The sequence below is a fragment of the Thamnophis sirtalis genome, unplaced genomic scaffold (assembly GCF_051295495.1).
Source record: "Thamnophis sirtalis isolate CommonGarterSnake01/CBP01778 unplaced genomic scaffold, rThaSir2_p1.2 scaffold_6, whole genome shotgun sequence".
NCBI classification, from domain to species: Eukaryota; Metazoa; Chordata; class Lepidosauria; order Squamata; family Natricidae; genus Thamnophis; species Thamnophis sirtalis.
The window spans coordinates 77,948,222-77,975,841 of NW_028261386.1; the positions used below are offsets into that span (position 1 = coordinate 77,948,222).

At 37.4% G+C, this 27,620-nt stretch overlaps 1 protein-coding gene across 3 annotated transcripts; it reads left to right on the forward strand.

The window, feature by feature from the left end:
- The first annotated feature begins 40 nt into the window (after positions 1-40).
- Positions 41-27,115, forward strand: SERAC1 (serine active site containing 1). Of its 3 annotated transcripts, none has more exons than XM_087718235.1 (17): positions 41-96; positions 1,783-1,874; positions 3,840-3,876; positions 5,347-5,483; positions 6,431-6,520; positions 7,581-7,712; positions 8,566-8,687; positions 10,893-11,021; positions 11,872-11,985; positions 12,551-12,713; positions 13,456-13,606; positions 15,616-15,757; positions 17,383-17,483; positions 19,004-19,101; positions 21,391-21,573; positions 23,558-23,701; positions 25,110-27,115. In XM_087718235.1, exons 1-17 carry the CDS (start codon positions 89-91, stop codon positions 25,247-25,249), a joined length of 1,983 nt encoding a protein of 660 aa, XP_087574361.1. In that variant the 5' UTR covers positions 41-88; the 3' UTR covers positions 25,250-27,115. The 3 variants fall into 3 exon arrangements, with proteins under 3 accessions (XP_087574361.1, XP_087574362.1, XP_087574363.1); XM_087718236.1 differs by lacking the exon at positions 41-96 and adding an exon at positions 105-234; XM_087718237.1 differs by lacking the exon at positions 41-96 and adding an exon at positions 114-166.
- Positions 27,116-27,620: the final 505 nt, after the last annotated feature.

Genomic DNA, 27,620 nt, shown 5'->3' on the forward strand with positions numbered 1-27,620 from the left:
TCCGGGTGACGTCAGGTGGGTCGCTTTGACGTCAGAGCGTGGGCGGTATGGCAAGGCTTCGTCGTTGACAGTGGGACGGGGATCCGAGATGGGCAGGTAGGGGTGGTGGAGGTGGAGGAGGAGGCGGCAGGAGGAGAAGAGAGAAGCGGTGGTTTGGGCCAGCCTGGTGCGTGGTTGCGAAGTCGGGGCTGGAGGACCTGCCTTGTCTATCCGGAGAGATCCCTGAATTAAGGAGTAATGTTGCGAAGGATGCTCGTATAACTCATTTGTCCATTATTATATAACGATAGCTGTAACCTGCAATGATAGACTTGACTCTAGCCATAAAGCCCGTTTGCCTAGAGCGTACCCTTTTCATTGTGCCGCACCTCTAAAGTGAGAACTGGGGAATTTCTATGCTGTTTGCGAATTGCAATCTTTTTTGCACGTTCGCTAAAGGCTAAAAAAACGCTTTACATTCGGCAGAGCCGCTGCTGCAATTTTATTTCAAAGTCTGTACTGGAGGCATGTTTTCATTTCAGAGATGTGCAGGGAGATGCGCCATGGTTTTCTTTTCTGAATAAAACATTTATTTGCCTAGTGAATGTTGTTCTTCAGCTATGATATTAGTCACCCCTCCCACACTCTTCGTTCTGTTCTCAGAAACATCTGCAAGGCAGTTAATCAGGTTGAGCTACAAGTCACTGCAAAACTGAAATGGTCGGGCAGTGTTGTTGTTTTCCAAGAAGCTTGTTCACCAACAAAGCTTCATTTGCTAACCCGGCTGCCTTTGATTTTTATGGTCCCAGGGCTGTACTGCATATAAAAAAAATGGTTACAACTTACAGTTGGGTTAAAAAAACTTTTTATCTTCATATATAGCACATTTTAGATATTTTGAGAGATACCTTTTATTTTATTTAAAAAAAAACAGATTTATTTATTTTATTTTTAAAAAACCCAGATCTAAAAACTGATGTGTAGGTTTTATTTTATTTTTAAAACCAAGTTCTATTCAAACGTGGATTTATACTGAATACTCAATACGTACTCAAAGAATCTAGTATTCTTTGTGGTTACTGAACTAAGGACCATCTCGCTTTATTTCACCCTAAGTTATTGAGCAAAACTAGTTAATATTAAGTGTAACATACAAACTCCCCAAAGTTAACCATGGGATAAGCAGCAAACTATTGACAGCATGATTTAGTGGTATAACAGGAGGAAACACAGGATTTTTTTGAATCAAATGATACCATATCAGTAGAACGTCTCACCCCAAAAAAGCTTGATTGGTCTCTTTGCTCTATTCCTTGTACTGAATTTGCACAGAATTATCATTCTATAGTTATCTATAGAATATAGATAGGACCCTATAATTATCTATGGTTCCAATAATATTTCTATAGATTGGCAGCAAACTTATTAGATTTCGGTGAATTGCTTATTGTGTCTCTGAATCTCTCTTTTTTCCAGTGTAGATGGGCAGCCAAAATAATTACTTTATAAAAATACAGCAAAGCACAATATATTATTTTGAATTGTAAGATGAATGGCATCTCTCATTTAAATTCAGAAGGGAAAGACTTCCCGTATCAAAATGTTTAGAAAATGATATAATTCTTTTTTCCTTTGAAAGATACCTGGAGGGTGTGTTTTTTTTTACATCATGAAATCCTGTACTAAACTTGCAATATATGTTTTTGGAAAGAATGCTATGTATTAGATTAGGGCATAACTGATATATAAAATAATTTTTAAAATCCTGTTGATGAGCTAAATCAGTTTTTTGTACCTTTACAGAATGTCTCTGGCTGCTTATTGTGTGGTTTGCTATAGAAAGATAGGAACTTTAGGTTCTACATGGAAAGTTGATCAATCATGGAAAGATATCAGTAAGTGCAATTCTGTATTTACAAGCCTGACTCTATCATTATTTTGTTTGTATGATTTCCCAGATAAATTCATCATTTGGAGTTTGCTGCACATCACTTCTTTGCCTACCTAGGCAAATTATATCTAGCTACCTGAAAGTTTTATTAAGAATAATAAATAATACAAACTAAAATAGAATGAAAAAAGGAAGAGAAAAGGAAAAGGCTAAAAATGCAAATAAAAGGAAAAGAAAAAAGGGTAAAGAAAGATGTGAAGCACTTGTTTCTCATTTTCTTCATATCAGTGATACAATTAAGATTTAAGCTATTTCTCTAAAGCTGCATCACCCTTCTTTATAATCTGTCTATTTATCAAAACTATAAATCATGGGGGGGTTTACACAAAATTTCATAAGTGGTGGCAATTGTATTCTTCCTAGAGATAGCCTTTGGAGAAATATTTATCACCATTTGGTAGGACTGATGAAGAACTTTTGATTTATTGATTTTTTCCCCTCTAAAAGGAAATATATATACCAATGGAAATATAAAGTCTGTTTGAAGATAGGATCTCTAAGCAGGATCTTAGTGACGTTGCTCTGCATCACTATTTAAAGATTTAAACCATATTTAAGAATTAGTTGAATATTTTTCTAAGCACAAGGTTGAAATGCTTACTTTTCCATAGTGTGAAATGATAGCCATCTAAAAAAGATGTCATAGAAATTTTAGATAGAAAAATGTTGATAAAGTCATCTGTAAGAATTAATACTGTACCATTTGATTTTTCAAACTAGTAATATAAACGAAACTATGAGTTACAATGATGAAATCTGTTTAGAATACTTTATGAATCCAATGATATGTCTTCCATAATATAAAATTTTTCAGAATGGTGGTGGGAGGATCATGCATACCTAAAAGACTAATGGAAGAAACCAGTGTTTTTGTTCAAGTTTATTCAGAAGTAAATTCTTCTTAATTCACAACTTGAACTTTGTTGCCAGGTTAGTTTGACAAATTGTGTGTTCTCGTCTGAAGAATGCCTCCCAGAAAAAATCTCATCGTTGAGCGGGCATAGTCTCAACTATAAAAATTTTTTTAAGTGGTTAGACTTACACAGAGCTGCCACTTGCGTCCTAAGAAGTAGGACTTCGTTTTCCATAACCTTGAATAGGAATTAATTAAATGACCATTAAATTAATTATTTAGGGTCTTACCTGAGGCTTAAAGGCTTGATAACACTACCTCATGCTCTTATCTGTCTAGACTGCTCACTATAATCCAGCAGGTTATAAATATTGAAAAATTGTACACTTTTGGGCTCCAAGTATGGGAGCTTTTTGTCATGTTGTGGACCCTGCATTGGTTGCCAATTGATTTTAGGATCCAGTTTAAGGTGCCGGTTTTGATCTATAAAGCCCTTCATGGCTTGTTACCTGAATATATTCTGAGCCACATTCTCTAGCCATCTGTGGACCAACCAACTAGCTATAGCAATAAGAAACTGATATGCACCCCACACTTTCAAGAATCTGGGGAGGTTGTGGTGGTGAGAGAAGGCGCTGCTTTTCTATTGCAATGCTGATGTTATGAAGATCATCCCTCTTTGCTGATTTTCCACAAGCTGTTAAGGATTGAATTCCATTGTAGAGCCTTCCCCTAATTTATTTTAATTCAGTATTACCATATTTTTGTTCTCTTTGAATTATGGCAGCATTGTTTTTATTTTTGCATGTGGCTTGTTTTATATTCCATTAGTTTTCTATGAGAACTTCCAAGAATCTTTTTTTATTGTGTTGGCATAAAAACAGCTAATAAATACGCACTATTTAAATTAGAAGTTAAATGGACTCTGTATGTTTATTTTAATAATAACTAAGTACAGTTAGATTCACCTCTGTATATAACTCATTATTGATAATAATGTTTGTACTAAAACATCTGTTTTGCACATGCAGTGATACTAAGCTTTTAATTTTTAAGGAAAAATTGTGAAGTTAACTGGCTCACTTATTCTGGGGTAAGTTTTTATTGGTAAACATTCATTTTGTTTTTAGAATAAAACTAAAGTATCATCGTTTGTAGGTGTTTAATGTGTTATTTTTTTCATCTATTCTGGTGAATAGATATAGATATAGATAGATAGTATGTAACTGTTTAAATGCTGTGTATATGGTAATGTTGACAATATTATCTAGTACTAAAAGCGGGTGCAGAATTAAGTATGACCCTCTTTAATACTGTGTTTCCCTGAAAATAAGACAGGGTCTTATTTTCTTTTGACCCCCGAAATAAGCACTTGGTTGTATTTTCAGGGTCGTCTTATTTTTGAGGTGCAGGAGACAGCGAGCTTGGTCACCTCATGGCTTTTGCTGTGTTGCAATATTTTGGGGGAGGGCTTATTTTTTGGGGAGGGCTTATTTTAGCGCATGCGCTCAAAAGCCCAATTAGGCTGATTATCTGGGAAAGTCTTATTTTCGGGGAAACAGGGTGTATTGCATGGTAGCAGTCAATTCCTGCATTAGTTTGTCATTTAAAATTTGGGCCCTTTAATAATAAGCTATGTGAATTGGTCATTCCTGAAAACTTTAGAAATTGTGAGTTTTGAAAGAATTGACAGGCCCCCTCCCATCTCATCTCTTCTCCTCTCTTCTTCTCTCCTCTCCTCTCTTGGTTTTAATCCACAAACAAGTTTTGCCTTTCTTTATTTGAAATCTAAATTTAGAAGCAGATTGTGTTTCCTGCTCAGTTTCATGTATTTATTTATTGTTTCCTATATTTATAAAGCAATAAAGATTGTGAGATGATAATTTAGTGGCTTGTGCTGATCTGAAATACTCTTCCTGCTCCATCTCTGCATGATTTATGCCTTGCTACTTTCTAGCATCAGAATATGATTATGGAATAGAGCATGGATAGAAGGTAGCAAGGAAAGGGTATCCCACAGGCATATCTTGATTTGTCTAGTTTTGATATCAACAGGAATCAAGAGAGGGAGAGAGAAGAAAGTGGGCAAAAGGAAGTGAATGGACATTTCTTCTTGGTGCTTTCTAAGCTTGGCTGTTTTCTTACATTACCTGATCTAAGTAACATCAGTGCTAGAAGGGGATAGGTAGGGTTTGCTCTCCCTTTTATATACTCATTTTATAATATATAAAATGAAAACAAACCCTGCTCTTTTCTAGCACAGATGATGTTACCTGGGTAATTAAACATCTGCAAGAAAACAACCAAGCTCAGAGGAGCACCAAGGATCCCTCATTTCAACCCTGTGCTATGAATATTCTCCTTTATCAGTATATTTCTTCTTGTTTTGTTAGACAATATGTTCTTTTTGATGAGTTCAGGGCATCCTATGTAGAACTCCACATTTTCCCCACCAAGAGGGGGAAATTCTTCAGCTGATAAAACTATGGAAAAGAATTGCCAGCTTTAGGTTTAAATCTGTACTTTAATGCTTACACTGATATCTGTCTTCTGCTTTTTTAAGTGGTTGTATATTTGTTACTTATGAAGTTCTGACTTTAAGGAAATTATTCAGTTTTGATACCCAAGTGGTACAACAAGAAAAACTGAAATCCTACATCTACTTACAAACAGTTTCTTTAGATCAAAGTGACTATCAAGGTAAGAAAAACTAAGTTATTGTTGATAGTAGAATGAATTAGAAACACAGTTTGAATATAAGAAATACCAATTAAGAACTAGTATATTCATCCTGATGCTTAAAGAAGAACGTTACACTGGAGATTATGGAAGAAATTTACTCATGTTCTCTTCTATTATTAGAACTTTATCAGATTTTCTGGGTTTTTTTCCTCATAAGAATATTTTTCCCATTTTTTAATATTCTCTTCTACTGGAAATTGACTCCATTAGGATGCTTTCTATATTTTTTTTAAATCCAGTTGAATCATTATTTTTTCTTTCCTCCTTGTGTCTATTATTAAGAAATTGTATTAATAGAGTATGGCTATCCATCCTATAAGCTTGATTTGGTGATATATCTCTCCTATTCCGACAAATAGCCCATTTGTAGCAATCCTCAGACATTTCTGAGAGCAAGTCAACACTTGATCCTTAGCTGGCGATCAGTATTTAGTTTGGTATTGGTAACATTCCTTTTTGGCTGGTGATGCACCTTTTCCCAAACAGAGCCTCAAGGTTTTATTTGGAAGGTGAGGCTATACTATTAGGAAAGACGCAAATGGCATTCTCTTTCTGTTGAATCTGACAGGAATTTATATATGTAGGGAGCCAGGGAGATGGCCTTGAAGCAAATATTCTGAAACTTCTATAAACAAAAATGACAGAAGTATTCTTTGATCCTGGGGAGGGAGATAATATAGTATTTAGAAGAGACTTAGGCTGAGTTTTCCTTGACTCATAAGTCAGGGAGGAAAGGGGAAGGGAAGAGAAAGCACAAACAAACTTGCAAAAATTGTTTACTAAGTCCTACTTCACTCAAATATAGTTCTAGTTCTTTCTGTAGAATCGGTTTCCTGCTCTGGCCTATGTATAAGGACAGACAATAATATATCATTTGACCAAAATGAACTCTATTGTTTTTGTAGGAGTTATATATCAAGTGAGAAAGAAACTTCACCGTGCAGCCAAGAAAATTATAGAAATGCATGCTCGAATTTTCCAAAAGCCCTTTGATGGTAGGTTTGGTAAAAACTTTAGGAATGTCATTATTGACTTGCTGTAATCTAAAACTGTTATTTTTTTTAAAAGAAGCAGAAGCTCTGTACCTTTAACATTTCATACCATGCAGAACTAAACAGATGTAGTTTTTTCCATTCCCTCCTCCCAATGCTATTTCTCCATATTGAGAAATCAATAAATTTATCCCTGTCACACACACACAAACACTTAAAGTGCAAAGCTACCATGATCTGGCTGTTGTTTGTTATTTGGAACAGTGACAGTCTTTGGAACTGGCTCTGAACATGCTAGTTATGCTTAAATGTTAGTAATTATTCTTAATCCAATTGCTATTTCATAAATAAAATATCTTGTTAGTGTTTATTCGGAGATTTAGGCTTAAAATCAGTGCAGTAGTAAGAGCCAATTGTTCAGTCAAGTAATGTGCTTCACTGGATGCATTCAAGCAGAGACTTGATTGCCATCTGGCAGGAAAGATTTAATTTGGATTCCTGCAACTGAACAGGTGTTAACTTGAAGGCCCTTCCTACTCTGGGATCTACAGGATTCTCACTAGGACGCAAAAATGACTTAAATGTAGTTCAATATATATTCTCGTGTTACAATTTTGTGCAGAATCAAGTCCCATTTAAGTCCATAACCTATTGATTATGGCCACTAAACTTCACTTTCCAGATTCAAAGCAGTCCATTCAATTGAATGGTCAATCGTTTATATTAAGAAAAATCTCCTTCAAATCAAACTTGATACTAATCATGTATAGGTTTCTTGACAAGTTTAACAAAGTTGTTTACAATTACCTTTTTCTGGGATTGTAACCCAATCTTGACTGTAGTTCTAGTGTTCTCTGAAGGTGTATCATCCAAGAATTTACCTCCTTAGCCTGTTGGATTAGCCAAGATCAATTAGGTATTGCCACCTAATTGTGGATCCAGGAAATTGCATGCTTTAAAATGATACTCCAAAAATATGATCTTTAGTTAAGATCATAATGATAATGTGAAGATAGAAATGAAGTGACTATAATAATCTTGTGCTATTTTATGTTTGGTAAAGAACGCTTCAGTACACTTGATGCAGAAGAGCGCGATTATGCCTTGTGGTTGCTTGTGAAAAGAAGTCAATCAAATGATAAAATGGTCCGGTTACAAGCTGTGCAGGAATTGGCCGCCAATCGTTACTGGCATGGTAATGGTATCTATTCAGATAGTTACAGAGTTGCTGTTGGCTCTTATCTCTTACATAGTACTATGAAAAGAATAGCCAATGAATAGCAGCACAACATATCAGAAAGCTTTCTTATACAAGTTCTACAGACTAAATAGGAACCATACAAGAACCCATTTATTTTAATTGGAGCTTGTGCTAGAGAACCATTCCATGATTAGGACCCTCAGCATATTTGTTTCTTGGTTTGCTGAATTTCAGTTAGGGTGTGGGTCAGTGATGGGTTGCCATTTTTTTTACTACCAATTTGCTCGCACGCACATGACGCTTCTGTGCATGCGCAGAAGCGTCTGGGTGGGCGGGTGGAGCCTCCCGCCGCCGTTACTACCTGTTTGCCCAATTTGGGCCAAACCGGGAGCAAGCCACCTGTGGTGTGGGCTAACACTTGACAGTAACTTATTTAAAAACAGTAGAATCCTTTCAGTTCTGATATCTTACTTCACCAAGAACCAGTGGATGGGTGTTTTACAGTGAGAGGTCAGACTTCCTATTGAAAAGCTTTAAGAATGCTATTCCTGTCCACAGGACTCTGAAATTAAACTGGCAACTTTTGTTTCACAATACAAACTTCAGGTGTTAACAGTTTTGCTAATAGCATTACAGCTGAATCTCCCTCACCCACCCAGGTCCTTGTTCTTCAAAATTGGGAATTTGTTTATTTCTGCCATCCCTTGGTAGGGAGTCCCTTCCAAACAGATAGCTTATCCTCATTGGGTTTTTAATTGCAAAGATGTATTGCTTGTTTACATAGTTTTTGCTAAAAAATATATTTCGGATTAGTGAAAATCCTAACTTTATATTTGTTTTAGTACAGATTATCAGTACAGGACTGTTGCCCAAACAAGTGACCAGAGAATGGCCATTGCTTTAGCTCGGAGTAAAGATGTTGATTTGAGATTTTTCCTGCCGCCTCATCTTTTACTGAATCCAAAAGATGTATGTACAATAAGATCTGAACAGCCTTTTTACTGCAGTGATGTCTTTTATGTAGATATTTGAAAATTAATATTTGGGAATTGACCAAGGTAGGTAGTATAATGCAGTTGCCCGGAAGGCATCCATATGGACAGGCGTATTTTTAAAATCCTTTTTTTATTCAACCTGTCCCAATCAAATACTAAGAGAAGATGTTCTTTGCCTGACTGAAAGGACTCCTGAGGGAAATCGACCTCAGGAGGGAGAAAGGCAAAAAAGATCCAGAGGCCCAATAACCCCGAGGGCTCTCTTCTGATTTGGGCTTCTCTGCTCTGTATCTCTAATCAATCTATGAATGACGGTCCCTGAGGCTGTTAGATTGTTTTACCTACCATATTTTTCGGAGTATAAGACGCACTGGAGTATAAAACGCACCAAGGTTTTGAAGAGGCAAATTTTAAAAAAAGTTTTTGCACTCTGCACACCTGCTAAAAATGGCCTGTTTTTCGCTAAAATGAGCCCGTTTCCCCCCCCCAAAAAGGACATGAATAGCCCTTAGGAGGCTTGTAGAGTGTTCCGGGGGGAGGGGGGCAAAACCAAGCAAAAAATGCCCCCTTTTTTCACGAAAACGGGCCCGTTTTTTGTCAAAAAAATGGCATTAGGAAGTTTATAGAGTGCTCCTGGGGGCTGGGGGGGGGGGAAATTGAGCAAAACATGGCCCGGATTTTGCTCATTTCTGCCCTCCCCAGCCCTCAAGATCTCTCTGAAATAATCGGTGTCTGATTTTTTTTACCCCACCACTAGTCCATGCTGGGTGGAAGAGGAAATAACAAGACATCCAACAATTGCTGTCTTGAAAGGACCCTGCCCTAGTTTGTTTCAGGACAGCAACCCTGCCTGGCCTTCTCGGTGATATGTGATAGAGATATACATTGTGGGAGCAGTGCAACTTACAGTATGCCAGTATAGTTTCTTCCGGGTTCAAGGATGGATGGAGAGCTCATGAATATGACTGTGAGGAAGAGCCCAGAGGTGTCATAGGAAAGGAAGATCAGTGTCTTGGGGGGGGGGGGGGGGAAGGTTCTATGACAATTCGTTGTGGCCAACTCGCCGAGTCCAACCCACTACGGCCAACTCGCCACACCCAAATTGCCACGGCCAACTCGCTGTGGGACAACTTACCACAGGACAACTTGTTGCAAGGCAAAAGTTACACTAATATAAAATAAATGGTGGAATAGAATCATTAAGAAAAGGATGCAAAAGAAGGGAAAGAATGAAATGTGAATGGCAAAAATTAAAATAATTTTATTTTAAATAATTAAATAGAATTGTTAAATTGTCCAACAGTGAGTTGTCCCCTGGCGAGTTGGCCATGGCGGGTTGGCTGCAATGAGTTGGCTGTGGCAAATTGTCCCATTTCCCTGAGTAGGAGTTCACTGGAGGCACAGTAATAGAAGTCATGATCTTAAAACTCCAGACTTGGCCTTGTGGAGTATAAGAATGGGAATTGCAGTGAGAGGACTCAGGGCTACTGTCTTTCCTATGCGCAGGAGTAGAAGAGATCAATAGGCAAACTCTACCATTCACATTCTGAAAACCCTCTAAAACTGTCTGTGCCACACTTTGGATTTAATCCAGAAGAGATACTCCGGAACAAGAAATAAAAACCTAGTTCATGTCTGTGATTGCAGCTGCTTTCCACAGGACTTCTTTTGAACTGCTTCCAATGAATGTCATAGCCCTAGCCTAAAACAACTAAAACTGACCTGAAATTGTGCCACAGAAATTTGGTCATTTTGCTGCTCAATGTTGGCAGCAGAATCTCAGGCTGCATAGTGTTGTCCATCCTGCCCTATGATATGATATAGTTCTTAGTTAATTTCAAATACCCTTTTCAAGCCAACAGCTCAGTTTACTATGTGAATTATCCTTCATATGTCACAAGAATTGCTATTTGAGCAAAACAGAAAGAGAAATAGTTAGCTAGGTGATTGTTAGGAGTTACTTTATGTCTGTGCAGTATCCTCTGGTTTCACCTTAGACGTACTTCCCTAATCAGATTATGCTTGAAGGAATATGGTCTCAACAGAAAAGGATTGCACCCCTAATCTGGAACTTTATAGACTAAATCTCATGCTACTTCATACTATAAAAACTTTTTTTATGTGAGTCATTCATCAACAAGATACAATAAACAGGAATGTTTGTGGTTTCATATTTCAGACTTGTTGCTTAGAAGATGAACTTCGACTGCTACTGGTATCTTTACCTCAAACAGATCTTGACCAGTGTGTGCAGTATTTTACTTCTTTAGCTTTAAGAGAAAGCAGCCAGACCATAGCTGCCCAAAAGGTATATTCTCAAAAATTCAGAGTTCAATATTCTAGTCAACTGGGTACTTAGAACCGGCATTCTATTTGTGTGTTTCTTCCTTAATGTATTGTATTTGTGATTCCAGTTTTAGTTTGCATTTTTACAGTATTTTAGCTTTGTACACCATGTTGGGTCTTTGATTTGTTGGGCTATGAAGCCGGAGATAAATTATTAAATCCTCGATATGAAAAGTGACATAGTCTCTGAATATATTTGAAGGTTGAAAATGCAATATTGGATACCATGATTTTATACTTTGATTTTTACTTCTCAAGTAAACTGAAAATGAGTTCAACTGTTATTCTGTCTTGCCAGTAAGTTTCTAATTTAGAGGGTTAGTCTGAGCCAGAGGGAATGAGAAGATGGTAATATTTGCTTGCTTTCAGCTGATTACATATTACAGTTATATCAGTTCCTTGAATTAACTGACAATGCGGAATAAATTCTTATTGGGATTTATTTACTGGAAAAAATGTTGGCTTCAGAATAATAAAATGTTTCTTTAAAAAATATTAATTTTTCACATCCCTTTTGAGTAATTTGCCTGGAAAATAATGTTAGTAGCATGAATGCCCCAATGACTGTTATGATAGTGATAGTGTCTTGCTGGTCAGTATTTTTAATATGGTTCAGTTATAGCATCTTTTCTGTAAAGTGAGACATGGTCTATTGTTTCCTTTGACCCATTAGAGTACACTGTACTCTTTGTGTTTAATTTATAAAACAAATGCAAAATTCTACACATTGTTACAGAAATGTTGTTATAATCAAACTTCACATTGTTCCTTCTGTTGTTCTGAAATTAATTTCCAACTTGTTTTTCTTCCAGGGGGGCCTATGGTGTTTTGGAGGTAATGGGCTTCCATATTGTGAAAGTCTTAGTACCATACCAGCAAAGACAGTGGAACTCTTCTTTCTGCAAGCTTTAGTGGAACATTCCAAGGTAATGCAGCAGAAACACCTAGCCTGAGATTTCTCAGTCTGGGCCTGTAGCTCTCTTTGGATCTCAGTTGTGACAACAAGCTGAAAATAAGATCAAAAAGTTTGGACATCGTTCATATTTTTCATGATAATAGGCTATGATTTTCATTTTAAAATAGAAGAAAGAAATATTTTTCTCTTAAATGAATGATCCTTTTAATCAAACCAGTTAATTTTAGCGCTATTCTGGGTTCTGCCTCTACCCACACTTGCCGCTAAACAGTTGAACTCAGCTATTTGCAGCCTTCTCAGACTCAAGGTAAAGGCATGAAGAGAAAATCCCTGCTCAAGCCTTGTTAAAAACCCAAGATAGATTGTAAAATGTGTAGGTACTATTCTCTACTTAAGTCGTTATGAGGAAATAGGACAGTACTGCCATGGAGACAGTGTAGGCATTCTCAAGTCACTTTTAATTTTATTTCAGTGTCTGGATAATCCCCGTGACTCTTTGGGCATGAAATAATTTTGTACTTGATTTGCACACCATTCAAGTACAGCTCGTCATTGCAATTCCCATATCATTTCAGATCCCTAGCCATTGTAATAAAATTGAAGCAAACAAGGGACTTCAACTGCTACAAAAGTTGTATCACCTCCATAGAGATTCTCGCAAAATACAAAGAAGTATCATTCACATAATTGGAAATATGGCACTAGATGAACATCTTCATGCATCCATAACACGTGCAGGTAATAGCAAATGCCTTTGTTGTTAATTGGGAAAGAATTATTAAAATATTTTGTCTTGTGATATTTTTTTCTTACAAGAGTTATAGGGTTTTGGAAATCAATACTTTAGAGTTGGGATTTAATTATTTAATATTCCAGGCAATTCATTCAGTTAGTCAAATATATATTCTCATTGGTTAAGCATAGTACAGAAACTATCCATGGGTGTATATTGAATTCATCTTTGGAAAAAAGGAAGTGATCAGAAACTACTTATACTTCTGCAGTTTGTGAGGCAGTACACTTTTCTATTCAGGATTCCTCTCAAGAAAGGGAAGGAATTAATGAATCAAATAGATGAATGATTAAAACAAAGGTTTTCCTGACAGGAAGACTGTTTATTTCTGGAGGGGGTTTTATAGCAGAAAGTTTGAGTAGACAGTATACTCTTAATCATAGAGTGACATGGTGTGCCTGCCTGCCCGCCTGCCTGCCTGTTGATATTCCTGCATGAATTATTGGTTATAATCAGTCTTACACCATAGCCTCAAACATGAACAGGAGAAATTAAATTTTTCGACTTCCAGTTGCTAACAAATAATAATTTTGCAGAGAATTGCCAGAGAAAATGTGGTAAAAAGCAGTCAGTCTATATAGTACCATACTTTCCTACATATTTATTACTTATATTAAATATACTTTCATTAATAAAGCATACAAGTAGGTAACAATGACCCAATGTTTTATTTTAATTCAATGCTAGGATGGGTTTCTATATTAGCAGCTATGATGAAGTCTCCACGCGTCATGGAATCCTCTCACGCTGCGAGAGCCTTGGCTAATCTGGACAGGGAAGTGGTGCAAGAAAAGTACCCAGATGGTGTATACATTTTACACCCACAATGTCGAACCAAGTAAGCAAGCTCTTATCTCTTACATTAAGCCTGTTTTGTAATTCAGACTTGTTTGTAACCACAGTTTAGCATGATTCGATCTACTGATGCAGCCCACTTTGCAGTGGAGGTGATTCAGACATCCAGTTGTAAGAGACTGACTAATGAATCATCAAATGCTGCTGTAACCATGTATTCCGGTAGATTTAACAGTTTGGCCTGAGGAATTGTTTGTGCAGGGAGAAGTTTTTTCTTTCTGTTCCCCTTCCTTTTATTCTGAGCGAAAGGAAAAAATTCAGGCAACTGTTATAAACGCAGGCAGATTTTCAATATTGCCTGGGTGCATAGACAGCAAATGTTTTCAACCTTAGTTAGCTCTTGTTATGCACAGCATGGATCAAATAATTTAAGAGCAGGACAAAATCTTTTGCACAAATCTCATAGATGTTTGTCAACATGTGTAAATTGCTTTGGCTTTATGTTTGTTTCAGGGGCATTATAAATATACTACAAATAGTCCTTGTTTAGTGACTCTTGTTATTCGCAGCTACATAGTGATGAAAAAGTGACTTTACATCCAATCCTCACATTTACAGATCTGTAAATCAATATCATAAGCACAGACATGGTTTCACTTAGCAACAGTTTCTCTTAATGACTGAGTTGCCAGTTCAAATTGTGGTTTCTGATTGAGAACAACCAGTGGTGGGTTACGACCGGTATGCCCCGGAATGGGCATACCAGTGCCTGCCAGGAGCACCTGTGCCTGCCAGGAGCACCGGTGCCTGCCAGGAGCACCAGGTACCATTCTGGTACAGTGCTCCGGAGGGCCCGCCCATGCCTTACCAGTATTTGAGCTCTTCGGGGGTAACATGCATGGAGTGTACAGCGTCTGCGTGACGCTCCACCAAGCAGCTGGAGTGTCATGGAGGCGTTGCAGATGGTAATTATGCACGCACGCGCGTGCACACATACTGCACGCGTTCATTTGGTGGATCCCGGGCCCCATTGCACCGTACTGGTTGCACTGGGATCCGGAACCCACCACTGAGAACAACCTACAATATTGTGGACTACCATTAGGATGCTAATACTGTACATTATGCATAACATTCAAGCCTTCAAGACAGCAATGTGTAGTCTATACAGTCTTGCGGAAGTTAAGTCTCTGAAAATTAATAACTGTGAGAAGGGAAAGATGTAAATTTAGCTTAAGATTGACACCTTGCTAAGGGGCACAAAAAGGACGTAGTGGCTCAGTGGCTAAGATGCTGAGCTTGTTGACCAGAAAGGTCGCCAGTTCAGCGGTTCAAATCCCTAGTGCCGCATAATGGAGTGAGCTCCCATTACTTGTCCCAGCTTCTGCCAACCTAGCAGTTCGAAAGCCTGTAAAAATAGTAGAAAAATAGGAACTACCTTTGGTGGGAAGGCAACAGTGTTCCGTGCGCCTTCGCTATTTAGTCATGCTGACCACATGACCATGGAGAAGTCTTCGGACAGCGCTAGCTCTTCGGCTTTGAAACAGAGGTGAGCACTGCCCCCTAGAGTCAGGAATGATTAGTACATATGTGTAAGGGGAACTTTTACCTTAGGGGGCACAAAATAGTTTCAGACAATGGATAGAAAGAAGTCCAGAGTCCATTTGGCTAAAGGAGCATGCAGAAAAAGCTTGGAAAAAAAGCAGAGCAGAAAATAAAGTACCTCTGAGGTTTTGGAAGGAACTTTCTAATGAATCACTACATCTCATAAAATAAAGGAGATATAAGTCAACATTTGGTTCCTTGCTCTGGTCTGGAATCTAATTTAGAATAATTCCATCAGTTTTTGTTTCTACCATTACTAATAATTTTAGTGGAGATGGGATAGGAATTATTGCATTTATTTGAGAGGAATTCTTTGCCTAGATAAGTATTTTTCAACCTTGGCAGCTTTAAGATGCACAGACTAGAATTCCAGGAGTTCCCAAGCAGCCTGTTGACTTAGATACTCTCATTAATAATGTATTTTTCTTTATCACTTCTCTCTACCAGTGAGCCCATTAAAGCTGATGTCCTTTTTGTTCATGGCCTTTTGGGAGCAGCATTTAAAACATGGAGACAACAGGACCTTGAGCAGTCTGCAGATGACAGGGACATGGATGCAGAAGATGACTACAGTGAATGTTGGCCAAAAGTAAGAATCATTAACCACATCTCTTGAATTACAACAGGAACCAAGAGCCGAGGTGGTGCAGTGGTTAGGGTGCAGTACTGCAGGCCACTTCAGCTGACTGTTATCTGCAGTTCAGCGGTTCTAATCTCACTGGCTCAAAGTTGACTCAGCCTTCCATCCTTCCGAGGTGGGTGAAATGAGGACCCAGACTGTGGGGGCGATATGCTGACTCTGTAAACCGCTTAGAGAGGGCTGAAAGCCCTATGAAGCGGTATATAAGTCTAACTGCTATTGCTATTGCTAACCAGGACTGCCAGGATTGCTGTTGCTATGCGAATAGGTCCCGTGACATCACATTTTATGACTGCATAGTTTAGCAACAGCAGTCCTGGTCACTGGTTGCTGATGAAACTGGTTGATGATGATAATGATGGTGATGTGTGAGTAATCTACAGTCTAAGAGGGGAAGAAACTTAATAAGTCCTAACCAAGAAACTAAGAATTGTTAAAATTGCATTTAAAACTATAGGCAATTCCAAGCAGGATGGGTGGTTTTTTTGTAAAGTTAGGTTATTCGGGTTCCATAGATTCAATATTGCCAGATATCAAGAAAGTCCTCTACTTATTGCTCTGAGGCTCCAATTACGATTGCTTTAACAATTCATTTCTTTTTCCATAAGTGTTCAACTTCAGTTTGTACGCCCCAATATTTCATATTTTTTCCAATTGTTTTTCTTCAGTTCCTCCCTATTTATGTTTTTACATAAATAACAGACAGCACAATACTGGAAAAACAAAGATATACTGGGAGACGACGAGATAATCAGGAAGATACTAGATTGTGCAGAAATGGATAGATTGACATTGAAAATTAAACAGAAAGAAGATGTAAAATATTATCAAACATGGAATCTATTTTAACCATGGTTGGAAAAAAGGGGTGGAGATTAAAAATGTAAATTTGTATTGTTAAGCAAATTAAATACCCAGTCAACACGATGTTTATTAAACACTAAGAAATGTATTCCATAGAAAATCAATTTAAAAAATAATAACAAACAGCAGCATTTGTGTGAACAGCTTTTTATTCAGTTATATCTATGTAACCAGCAACACATTTATTTGCTTACTGTACATGTACATTAAGAATCTCTCCTGATAAAGCATTTTCTTGTTTCCTTTTACTATACTTGGACTGAGAAAAGGTACCATTTCCTTGATTTCTGCTTTATGCTGCTGTTAGAAGAATAACAAGTCATAAGTGACAGTTTGATCTTTTCTAAAATATGTTTTGAAGCCTGCTAACATACCCAAATGCAGAGGCTTTGATTAATTGGTAGGGATCCACCAAACAGAATGATACCGTAGTAACATTATCTCCTAGAAGAATAAAATGAAAACTTTGGCCCTATATTTATGGATTTAAGGCACAATGGTTGTTTATAAGACTAATGCTGCATTGCTGAAATTAAGGTAATAGATACTGCTAGCAAGTTGCTTTAGATGATATGCGCTGCAATCATAGTTTACTCCCCTGATTCACTCATCTCGCTTGAAAATATATTGCTGGTCTTCATTGTAGTACCTGAAGCCTAAACACTTATCTGAACACAATTGTTTTCTGTCTTGTTTTCGTGTATATTTAGACTTGGTTAGCATCTGACTGCCCATCTCTTAGAATTATTTCTGTGGAATATGATACCCATCTTAGTGACTGGAGAACCAAATGTCCCGTAGAGAGCTACAGGTAAGGAATAGGAGTAGAAACCTGAAACTGTTATGTTTTTGTACACATCATCTTGTAGATTTTAGATGTGAATATAATGCTTATATATTAACATTGTTACATTAATATTTAATACTAATGTTACATTTATGTATTTTATTGCATTGTGAGCAGTCTAAATTCATACCTGTATTTGATTAAGATAACAGATTGATCTTATTATATAAACTCTTAAAGAGCCCTGTCAGGATTGAGCAAGATCAAAACCAATTTCGTTGTATACATGATGTACATGTATACTAAGATCAGTCTTAAAATATTTAGGTGGATTCATTCATTGCATTAATCCATGTTTTGTTTAACAATTGAAACAATTGAAATTGAATACACTTTGGCAGAATTGCTATAATCTTGTCAAACACTTTTCAATATACTCCTAATGCAACCACATACATAGATTGTGGTTGCTCCCTGAAGAATATGTAGGGAGACTTGATATTCCCAAAACAGTGATTTTTTTTTGTCCCAGATAATGTGATTATGTGCTGTCAAAATTGCTTCTTCAATTCCCCCATAAGGAGACTTGGATAATACTGTAGCTGCTGACTTAATGCAGTATTTGGAATAGTGATTCTGTGATATTCATATTAATCTAAAGGGATGTTAAATAGCTGATTAATAACAAGAGATGTTAAATAAGTACTTTGAATACTTATTTAAAGTATTAAGTAATGCATTAATTTCCATGTTTGCTTCATGACTTTTAAATATTGTGTTTACATATCAGTCAAAATCTTTTGTGCATACCAGAAAACATGTTGTAACATTCTGTATATATTCTGTATGTTTATGTGAAATACAGCATATTGATTTGATTATCTGGATGCTAACCATTATTTTAAGCAAGATTTGATTTAAAGCAAATATTGTACAGCCAGAATCTGCAGGATCATAGAATCTAAGGTTTTTTTTAAAAAAATATTATTGCATCAGATCTTGGCATTCCACCTGAAATCTCACTAATCATGCTTAAAAAACCTGATGAGATTTAGTGATTCCATAGTAATTGTTTATGTTTTTAATTAAATTAGAGTCTCATGAAATCTGTTTGAAAGGTCAACTGTTTTGTAGTGCTAACAAGCACTGAGTTTTGACACCTGTTTTTTGTGGTGATCTTCTAACCTTGGTAAGTTTAAGATTTGTGGACTTCAGCTCCCAGAATTCCCAGATAGCCTGGCCATTGGAAACTATTTTAGCACTTGAAGATCACTGTCTTAAAATTGCCAAGGTTGGGGGACACTGTTCTTAAAGCTTTTAGTAATAGGGGATGTTGATTTACTTATAAGAGAAGTTTCAGAATTGCTGCCCTAAAACATGCCAACATTTTCAGTAGGATGCTAGGCAGTGGGGGGATAACCTTTATGGAGACAAGCTGGGTTTAAGGAAATGAGAGTAAAGCTGCCAAGAAATAACCTGATTCTTCAGAATATGCTGTCTTATTATACCTGCCTCTCTTGTTTTCTTTGCTGTCTCATCTGCAGAGAATCTCTTGCGTATCGAAGTACTGAGCTTCTCAAGAAACTAAGAGCTGCTGGGATTGGAGACAGGCCTCTCATATGGCTGTCACATAGCATGGGCGGTAAATTCATTGTCTTCTGTATCAACTTTAAAACAAACCTTTTCAAGCTTGTTAACTCTGTAAATATAGTACCTTGCTTCCATTCGAAGGCAATGTTCATAGGATTCATTTGAGCCACATAGAAAGCAATCCCCATGTGGATTTACAATAATAGTACTGCATATGTGTTTAGATGTGGTGTGTTTTCAGTCACTAGTGAATGTTTAAAGTGCTCTTTGTGGATTTCCAGTAGCTCTCTACTGAAAATTCTGATTTTTAGCTACCAAACTTGTCAGAAAACAGTCTTAAACCTTACGTGGATGAATAGTTACCGACTTTCTTCCCCACTAATACTATGGAGTGTTAATATCTGCCTCTTTAGCGTGTATGTATTCAAACTGTAATGAGCCCAACTTCCTTTAATTTTTGGCACTCTTTTATTTCCTAACTGCACTGCTAACACAACCTAGACCCTTCATGTGTTCCAATACACCTTGTTGGTAGATTTCCTTTTCAAGCATGACAGGATGGTAAGCATCTCTTTGAATACTCATCCCCTCTCAGCCCTTTCTTATAGTTTCCAAAGTGTCTGCTGAAATATTGTGGGGCCTGGGGGCATAATGAAAGCATCGATGAATTACATGTATGTGTCCTTAGAGCATCATGTTTAGCCAGAAAACAATATCTAGAAACTAAGCTTACCTTGACCATTTAATAAACCGATGAATACATAGTAATTTGGTTACCTCTCTATAACCTCTTGCTTGTTCCCACATCCATTCCATTGGAAACTGAGGCAACTTTTAGTAATGGCTTTTCCCCTATAGTTGTTTCAGTGTATTTGTTTGTAGTTTTCTGAGTACTGACATTTCAAGTGCTGGGCCTTGGCTCTTTCCTTTGGCACAGGAGGCAATCCACCATATATCTGTCAAAACATGAGACCAGCAAACCCTTGTTCATCAATAACCCACCACCTCTTAAAAATGAATGGAGAAGCTAAGATTTCACATGCACTGACTTGGAATAGTTCTATCTAAAAATGTCATATTAACTCCACAGTGCCAATGGGCTTTCTAGATGTGACTTAAAGTGCCTCCATCCCCTCAGTCTGTTTCTGCACTTTCACAGCTGTTTGTCTGAAAGCCAAGCAGGAAGATTCATGAAGGATTTGGAAAAGAAAGTTATATTATTTTTTAATGTGATTGCTTTTACGTTGTCTACCAGGAGGCACAGTGTGACCCATTTCATCTTACTGGGGCATCAGATTTTATTCTGTAGCCTTCAAAACCCTCTACAAGTAATTGAACTCTTTGACCGTTGCACTTTAGAAGATTATAAACAGCACATTCGGCTTTCAAGCTATCCTAAAATATTAAGATCCTAGTTCCTGGCATTCAGCAGTTTACAGGAAAGGATATATAGAAGCTGTCACAATTGTACACACAATTGTACATAGAGTCCATCTTCCCTTAAGATATGCATTATTATGTTGTGTGCCAGAGATACTATGTTCTGTCAACTTTGCATGGCACAGGATCTGGTTATTTGCAGGACCACTTCTCCTTAAAAATATCCACCCATTCCATTAAATCAGATAGGGCATGCACACTCCGTGTGTCCCCCCCCCTTGAAATCTTGCCATCTTGTGGGACCTCAGAAATATGCCTTTGCCATGGCTGCCCCTACCCTGTGGAATGCCCTCCTGCCGGTGTTTTACCACAGGTCCTCCATCCTTCTAGCCTTTTAGAAAGCTTTTAAGATTTGGCTTATTTGTTTGCTAAGGCCCATCTGTTGTCTGTCTGTCTGCCTATTAGTCACGTTTCCACACTTCCCATCTCCTTCAAGGATCTCCCATTTTACTGAGGTGCTGGGATTGTATAATAGGCATGAAAGAAGGATAGTTGAACCTGCTTTGGGAAACATTTAGGTTGCAGGTTTTTTGTTTTACAGTTTTTATTGTTTTTATGATTGTTTTATTTATTAGCTTTATAGTTGCTGTGAGCTGCCCAGAATTGCTTAAGATGGGTGGCCATATAAGGCTTCTAAATAACTGTACCGTTTGCATATAACCAGACTGGGCTAATGGCCAACTTGGTATCTCTTGTCCTGGGTAGAGGTGGTTTAGGGCTTGTAGAAAGAGGCCCTGCTTTTCCAGAGGAGGGAAGTTGGACTGAGCCTCCTTTTCTGTAAAGAAAGCAAGCCAGAACGTCTTCAAGGAGTTGTGGGAGAGTGATTTTCTGTTTTGTATCTCTCTAATAAGTACATCACAGCCCTGCATTGATCCCTTTTCATGGAGGCTTTTCTTTTCAGGCCTCTTAGTCAAGAAAATGCTGCTGGATGCTTCCATGGACCCTGAAATGGCTCCCATAGTGGACAGCACACGGGGAATTGTGTTTTATAGTGTTCCTCACCATGGCTCCCGGTTAGCTGAATATTCTGTAAATATTCGATTTCTGCTCTTCCCTTCTGTGGGAGTCAAAGAGCTCAGCAAAGGTTTGTTTCTTTGGGGGGTAGTTCTGGAAAGTATATATTTAAAACATAGCTTTCTTTTCTATAGCTGTCTTCCTCCCTCCCCCCCCTCTCTGTATAAATATTAACAATAAAACCAAATTATTTACACTAATCAAAGTAACACTGAGGTTCATTTTTATTTATTCCTTTGATGGAGCTTAATGGAAATGTGGTTTTCTAGGCAATATTTTTGGAAGTGGTTTGCCATTTTGGCTTCTTCCTAGGAATGAGAAGGAATGAACTTAAGATCACCAAGCTGGCTTTTGTGCCTAAGCTAGGACAGAGCTCAGCTTTTCCTGTTTTCAGTCCAGCATCTTTATTAGTAGAATAAATTCTTTAAGCTTTATTAAGGCGATCCAAAAGCATTCAGGACAGATTTGTGTCAACAAGTGAGGGGAAGGAGCTTCAGCAAGAAATGAAAACCCTTCTATCCTGACCTTAGCTAGGTAGTCTTCTGGGACAATGAAACATAGCATGACCATTCTGTCAACAGCCTTGGTGATGGCAGATTTATACAGAAGAAAGTGTTCTTTCTGATATCCTTCACTCAAAAATAAATAGGAAGCTGGTTCAGCTATCCCAGTAAAGTGGTTGCATGATGACAGTGCCCAAAGTCTTGTAACATAGATGTGATGTAACAGCCAATTGTGTAATATGAAGCATGTTTCACATGGTTAGACGTATAAGAAAGGCAGGGGTGAGTGCATGAATACCAGTTTATGTGGAACTAGTTAGAGATTAGGCCTCAGAAGACTCTAAATTATGAAACTGTATTTTCAACTCTATCCACCACTGCTTGGGTTTTAATGCAAGAGCCAGAAGTACTTTAGTCTCAATTAATTTAACCTCTTTACCCATTCAGCCTCCAGCCACCATTCAGAACCTCTACAGTGTTCCTCTAGAAAGAGGGAGGTAGAGTTGAATGACATCCATGTTCTGATTCCATTAAATATAAATAAGGCTAGCATAAAGGCATCTGACAGAGTCCCATGGCATCACTTTGAGGACCTGCCAGTTCAGATTTGAGGCATCCCAATATTTGCTCCCAGACCGTATCATGAACTGTGTGAAACCAATATTAAATAGGAACTCAAAAAGGAATTCTAGTTATGTTCAGATGTATCTTCAATTCAAACTCAGCTAAAGTCTAATCATTTCATAACACCTTGCCTGTTATTTATTTATTAAATTTAAATTGAAAGCAACTCTGGGCAGCTGTGGTTCTGCATTACCTGCCCACCTACACCAATTTATTGTGTACTGGAAGTTCTGTCCTTGAGCTCCTTCGCCTACTTCCCTTTCCTTGTATTCCTGGATAGAAAAAGAACTCTTAGAATTTGAGATAGATCTTTTGTGCATGAGCCACTTTGTTTATTTTCAATAGGAAGCTAGCAACACATAGAAATACTTACAACCATTGGGACTAGAATTTCCATTGCTAAGCGAGATGATTGTTAAGTGAGTCATGCCCCATTTTACAACCTTTTTGCCGCAGTTGTTAAACAAATTACTGCATTTGTTAAGTGAATCATGCAGTTGTTAAGTGAATCAGGCTTCCCAGATTGGGAGATTGCAAATGGCAGCCATGTGACCTTGGGATGCTGCAACCATCTTAATACAAGTCAGTTGCCAAGCATCCATGTTTTGATCATGTGACTGTGAGAATGCTGCAAAGGTTGTAAGTGCAAGGACTGGTTGTAAGTCAGTGCCATTGCAATGAATATTTTCAGTCGAGGGTTACATGTACTTCATCAGAACAAATAGAGGCTGGGATACCATCTAGCCTTGCTTGCATATACCAGAATGGCACTTGGACTTTAAAATCTATGCTTGACAGGCAGATGCCACTTTTCTGAACTGAAATCTATCCTCCAGATGAAAAATATTATGGGTAAATGTAGACCTCCACCTGAAACGCAGTGTCTAAAATAAGAAAGCCACATTTCATTTTTATGCATTTTTCCAGATTCGCCTGCCCTGAAAGCACTGAATGATGACTTCATCTCTTTTGCCAAGAATCAGAACTTTCCAGTATTAAGCTTTGCAGAAACTTTGCCAACACGAGTTGGCAGAATGCTGAGTCTGCATGTCGTGCCAGTGGAATCTGCAGGTTTGACAATCCCAGCATTCCCCTTTGGAAATGTCTGTCTGCAGTCATTTGTAGCAGTGTTTATTTACCTCAGCAACTTAAAGGCTGTGGACTTCAACTCCCAGAATCCTGCAGCCAGCATGGCTGATTGCAGGATTCTGGGAGCTGAACTCCATACATCTTAAAAGAAGATCAAATTAGACATCTTAATGAAAATTAAATTAGTTAATGGGGGGGGGAATCAAAAAAAATAATGATTGTTTTCCAGTTGAGGAACACTGGATCAACCATCCTCAGGTCCCAAGGTAATTTGCTAACTCACTTTTTTTTAACATGCTCAGCTACATTTTAATTAATGCGACATTAATTTTTGAACATTTTCATTAGGACAGTTTCTGTAATATCAAACAAAATGTAGTTCTTTAGAAACAACTAGGAATAGGAGGGTTGGATTCGCTCACAATTTGAAGTTATTGCTCCTGGCTTTTCTATGTTGTGGGGATTTTTATATTATACAGGTAGTCCTCGACTTAAGTCAAAATTGAGACCCAACATTTCTGTTGCTCAGCAAGACAGTTGTTAAGGGAATTTTGCCTGTTTTACAACCTTTCTTGTCACCGCTGTTAACTGAATCATTGAAGTTGTTAAATTGGTATGGTTGTTAAGTGAACCTGGCTACCCCATAGACTCTGCTTGTTGGAATGTCACAAGAGGTGATTACTCAGCCTGGAATACTGCAACTTCATGAGCCACTTTTTTCAGTGCCATTGTAACTTTGAATATTAAACCGCAAAGCCGCAGTGGTTAGAGTGCAGTACTGCAGGCTACTTCTGCTGCCTGCCGGCTGCCTGAAATTTGGCAGTTCAAATCTCACCAGGCTCAAGATTGACTCAGCCTTCCATCCTCCCGAGGTTGGTGAAAGGAGGACCCAGATTGTTGGGGGCAATATGCTGACTCTGTAAACTGCTTAGACCATAAAGCAGTCTAAGTGCTATTGCTATTGCTATTAAACAAATGGTTGTAAGTTTAGGATTACCTATACTTTGTTGTGTAATTGTATGTTTGTTTGGCTTGAAAACGAGGTGCAGTTTTTCTTTTAATATGCTTTGTGTAGAAAGGGTGTAAAAAGTTATTTCAAACCAGTGCACATATTCCCCAAACAGTTAAGACGTAAATTATGTATGATAACCTGTGAAAAAACATATGGATTACTGCAACAGAAATAAATTTTCAGGTCTACTCCAACCTTGTTTTATATACCAATCTTTTAATTCTTTATTGATTCCGATGCGGAGACAGATCAGACAGGCAGGCTACTTTCTTGCCTAGAGACCTTCAAAAGTAGGCGGTGGGGAGTCCCTTGAATGTAAATAGGTGATGTGTTTCTTTTCTGTGATATTAATGCTCTTTGCTTTCATGTCTGTTTCAGATTTGGGCATTGGAGAACTCATTCAGGTAGAAGTTAGCCACCTCAACATTTGCAAACCCAAGAACAAAGAATCTTTCCTATATCAACAAACCTTAAAGTTTATTCAAGAGTCTCTAAAAAGGCAGCTGGGAAATCACTGAATGGCAGCACCGTGCATATTTGTTCTTTTACTGGAGCAGTTATGCTAACTTTTCTTTGAATCTAGGCCTGTCCTTGGCAGGGCGGCTGTTTTATTACACTCAAGCTGGTTTTTTTTTTAAAACATTGCCAAATGGGAAACTGTGGGTGTATTTCTGGTGTTGTATATTGTACAAAGCGTTTTTGTTCATTTTGAGTTCCATTTAATGCTTGACAAGGAAACAGTTATCTGGGCTCCTAGAAGTTTTTTTCACTGTTTTGTAAGCATGTGTTTTATCTAGAGATCTTCGTTTTCTGCTCAATATAGAAACGAAGCTACTATGCCATTAATGATTATCCTATACTACTTTATTCAGTCACTGACACTAGATGGATGGGAGCACTTGACCTTGTATGTTATTGTGCATACTGGAGAGAAAATGCACTAATGCCATAAATCTACTCTCCCGTGCTGATGTACTTATGCACCCATATTGCATGATATCAATTGGTTTACAGACATTCTGATATTTTAAATATAGTAGAAAATATGTGTAATGACAAATGAATTTGGACCCTAACCTGTGTTTTTGCAGCTGGATGCCAACTGTAAATCTGCTATCATACAGTGTTTGGAAAGCTGTTATAAGCCCAGAACTGTTTACTCCAAAAAACGGAAGCAGTTTCTTAATTCTATGACGACAAATTTTCCTGTGGTCATCTTATACCAATATGCCGCACGAAGTAACAAAAGATTCAGAATTGTTGCTTGATTTTGCATAAAAGGCTGGATTAGTCAAGGGGGCACTTGAGATGAATCCCAATTATGTCTTTACTACTTAAATTTTTGTAAAACTCAGAAGATAAAATTCAGTCTCAATGTAATCTGAGTCGCCTGCCAAATACATATTTTGCAATATTGAAAATGCGAAACACTCCAGGTAGAAATCCTTCCCTTTGGCTGGTACCATTTATGTATTTTGAATCTTAAGTTAATATAATGTATAAAGCAGTTGTTCAGTTTCAGCATGAAGCCAAACCATGGCTTGATTTTTCATGTAAATGAAAAAAATCTTCCTAAAGATTGTCCTGTTTTTATGTTCCATTTACTTAATATCCCAGTGGTAAAACAACTGCCATAATTGTGAGTTGGAAGCCACCACTGATATTGTCAGATGTTTCAAACCATAGTGTGGAGTTATAGAGAACCTTGTAAACCTTATCTATGATTTAGAATGATAAATTAAGCCACTATGTTTGTAGCAAAGCAGATTCCTATTGTAGACAAAGGGGAAATGATTATCCATATCAATTGGCTGCATTTCCTTGTGTCAAAAAAATATTTCTAACTGTCAGAGCCATCTGAAGTATACATTCCTCCCATTTCCACCCACCCCAAACAGCATGTAATTTACCTACTGTAATATTTTGTGTGTGTACTAAATAATATTTTGTATATACTTTTTCAGGCAACTCTTGATTTTTTTTACTACTGCAGCTGATTAAAAAAGGACATGTCATAAACATAAAAATACTTGATCATTACATTGCTACGTAGTTATAACATTACACATTTAGAAAAAAAACCCGCCATAAATTATTCTTCCAGAATAAAAACTTTCCAACAATTTACCTATCACTAGGCAATTTATATGTAATGAAGTAAACAATGTGAATTATTTATGATGTCAAATGTATGAATACTGTTGTGTCTAAATGGATACATGAGTCAATAGCATCATGAAGCTACTGGTGTTGAATGGATTAATTTATTACTATGATTTGGTCTTGAAGTAACTGAAATTCAGCTTTGCTTTCCTGAAATTGCCTGTGACTTTCTAAATACTTATTTAAACAGTTCTTTTTTATTAAACATTTTCAAAAGTTTATATTTTATTCACTAGAAAAAAATGTTTTTAAAAACTGCTCAGGACAACTTTTATTTATTGCAACATTTGCCCCGTTCCATTTTTGCTCAAGGCGAGTGGGATAAATTGCAATCGATGGCAGAGTATATGTTACTAGAAAGATTCAAGTTTTAATGAGGCATCTCACTAGGCAGAAAGTTATACAATATAGTGCCAACAGCCGGATACCACTTCAAGTAGAGTAATAAAAATTACTTTCATTTGCAATTTATAAAGTCACTTCAATTGACTTGCTTTCTAATGCTTTTATTAGCATGTAAATGACCTGCCACAAAGCTGATAAATTATCCATGTTGCAGAGAAAATCGTCAGTAACAGTATACTAGCCTTCCCTTTAATAGGTGTTCATTTTTCATCTTAAGATGCAGCTATAAATAACCAGTGATGCTTCTGGTTTCCTTATTAAAGGGGAGGGTTAGAGCAATCTTCCCTAACCAGCTGTCCTATGCCGAGGGCAACAACCTTA